The following is a 2,473-nucleotide window of genomic DNA, read 5'->3' as shown; positions in this document are numbered from 1 at the left end:
CAGGGGCACATCTTCCTGCTACAAAACCCAAGGAGATTTGCTAAAGAGGAAGGAAACGATGCTGGCATCCACTGGATGCCTGCCTGTGCCAGCCTCCCGCCAGCCGTGAAGTGAGAGCTGCGGCCTGCGTCACACACAAGCACCCAGCTCGGAGGGGCTTCCCGGTCCCTGGGCCCTGCTGCTTCTAACAGCACTGCCCATCTGCTTTGCTAGACCCAGCAGGTCCTGGCAGAGGGGGTGGAGGCCCACCGGGTGCTCAGCCTCCACGGTGGCTGCCTCCTCCTGGCTGCGGGAGGCGCGCCCCCACCCCGTTTGTTTTCTTTGGCTCCCACATTAATGAGTTCCACAGGACAATGCTAAGTCTAGTTATGTGGCCTTAATTGGTTTAGTTACAACAAGATAATTCCTTTTTTCTTCTCCTGGAGGCCTTTCTGTTTAAAGACATTTTAGCTGGGAGATGCTAATTATCAATGAGGGGAAAGTGACACCTGAGGAGTTCATTTTCCATCTTGGGCCTTGGTTTCTCCTTTGAACTCCCTGCACCCGGCCCTTTCCCCACTTCATCACTTGTCCCCCACCACCATAAAAGAGGACTCTGTCCTGGCCGGAGGCGCAGCCGCTTCTCACTTGCCCGGGAGTCCTCTCTGCAGCCGCCTGCAGGCATGGACAACCTGGGCCAGCCCTTCCTGGGCCTGGGCGACGGCCCGGGCTCCTCGGGCGAGGCCAGCCTGCTGTCCTCCTGGGACTGGAAAGCCGGGGCCGGGTCCCTGGAGCTGAACCAGGCCTCCCCGCCGCAGAGCCTCTCCCCCACGCCATCGCTGGAGTCCTACTCGTCCTCTCCCTGCCCCCTCGTGCCCGGGCTGCCCTGTGGGCACGGAGGGGCCAGCAGCCGGGGCAGTGCAGGCTGCAGCGACCATGGGGCGGCGGGCCTGGTGGAGGTGGATTACAGCATGCTGGCCTTCCAGCCCGCCTACCTGCAGGGCGCCGCGGGCCCCAAGGCCCAGAAGGGCAGCAAAGTCAGGATGTCTGTGCAGCGGAGACGCAAGGCCAGCGAGAGGGAGAAGCTGCGCATGAGGACCTTGGCGGACGCCCTGCACACCCTCCGGAATTACCTGCCGCCCGTCTACAGCCAGAGGGGCCAGCCGCTCACCAAGATCCAGACGCTGAAGTACACCATCAAGTACATCAGGGAGCTCACCGACCTGCTCAACAGCGGCCGCGAGCCGCGCGCCCAGAGCGCCTGAGCCGGGCCGGGCCTGCCTCTGCAGGGGCGCAGCCCGGCCAGGCCCCCTGGGACCGCGGCCCGAGGTTCTTCCACGTGCCAGGCCCGGGGACGTGGTGTCTGGAAAGCTCAAGGGATCCCCGTGGCCCCGCTGGGAGCACAGGACACGGACTGCCAGGCAAGCAGGTATTTGTGCTTCCAGCTTTTCCACCGTATCTCAGGAGACTCGCCCTTTGCATAGAGACCGATTGCTTTGCCCTTTTCTGCACGTTTAAGACATTTTTAAGGGTCAGTGACATTAAACACATCTCTCCCCCTAATAATGCAGGATTGTTGTAATTAATCTTCTCTTGCCATTTTGGTGTGAGGAGGTTTCTTTCTGTTGCGAATTACCCTGTATTTCCTACAGGGTAGGGGCCGCCCCTGGACTCTTGGTTAGAAGGATTTGTGTCAAGGAAGGGGCCCGTTTCATTTTGCCTCTCTGCATGTGCTTGTGTGTGTGTGTGTGTGCGTGTGAGTGTGTGTGTGAGTGTCTGAAATATGTGTTTACTTGTACAGGGACCAGAAGTCACTAAGTGCAGACAGAATTAGTGTCACAGTTGTCCACAGGCCCCAGCAGGCTGTGTTAAGACCACAGTGTCCTCTTTTTTTTTTTTAAATATATATCCAAAAGGGCAGGTTTATTATTAAAAAGAGGGAAGGGCACTTGCACAGACACAAGCAGGCCCTGAAAGTGGTAGGTTTAAGAAAGAGACGCCTGCATGCACACAGGCAGGCAGGAGAGCTGCCAGAGCATCCTCTTTTAAGGCAGGAAGACAGGAGTGCCAGGCCGGATGCCAGGGAGATGGGCAGGAAGGAGGAAGATCAGCGCCATTGACTGGCATGGAGCAGATGTTGGGCGGGGTGGGGGGCAGGCAGGTGTGCCCTGTGCCAGGCTTGGAGTGAATCCCTGCACTATTTCTCAAATGAAGAAATTGGTCAAAAAGCATCGACTATTTTATCTCTACAGATAAGTGAAAAGGGTGAGGATTAGAAATCATCTGCATCCTACCTCGCTTCCATCACCCCACGTGCACACACCCCCTCTCATGCTTCATCTGGGGGTGGCTGTAGTGCCCTCAGCTTGGGCAAATGGAACACCATGGGGCATCAAAAGGGGGGGCATGGTGATAACTGAGCTTCCTCCCGTTAGCATGGGCTCTGCTGGGTAGCTAGGGGAGGGTGGGCGCCGAGCCAAGAGGGAACAGAGCA

At 58.0% G+C, this 2,473-nt stretch overlaps 1 protein-coding gene across 1 annotated transcript; it reads left to right on the top strand.

Moving 5' to 3' along the window:
- The first annotated feature begins 662 nt into the window (after positions 1 to 662).
- MSGN1 (mesogenin 1) lies at positions 663 to 1,244 on the top strand. The gene has a single exon (XM_037526981.1). The coding sequence runs from the start codon at positions 663 to 665 to the stop codon at positions 1,242 to 1,244; it is 582 nt and encodes a 193-aa protein (XP_037382878.1).
- Positions 1,245 to 2,473: the final 1,229 nt, after the last annotated feature.

This window comes from Talpa occidentalis, unplaced genomic scaffold, assembly GCF_014898055.3.
Source record: "Talpa occidentalis isolate TD23 unplaced genomic scaffold, MPIMG_talOcc4v2.1 talOcc4.5, whole genome shotgun sequence".
In the NCBI taxonomy this organism is placed as follows: Eukaryota; Metazoa; Chordata; class Mammalia; order Eulipotyphla; family Talpidae; genus Talpa; species Talpa occidentalis.
The sequence above is the reverse complement of the archived record's forward strand: the minus strand, read 5'-3'. Positions and strand labels throughout refer to the sequence as shown.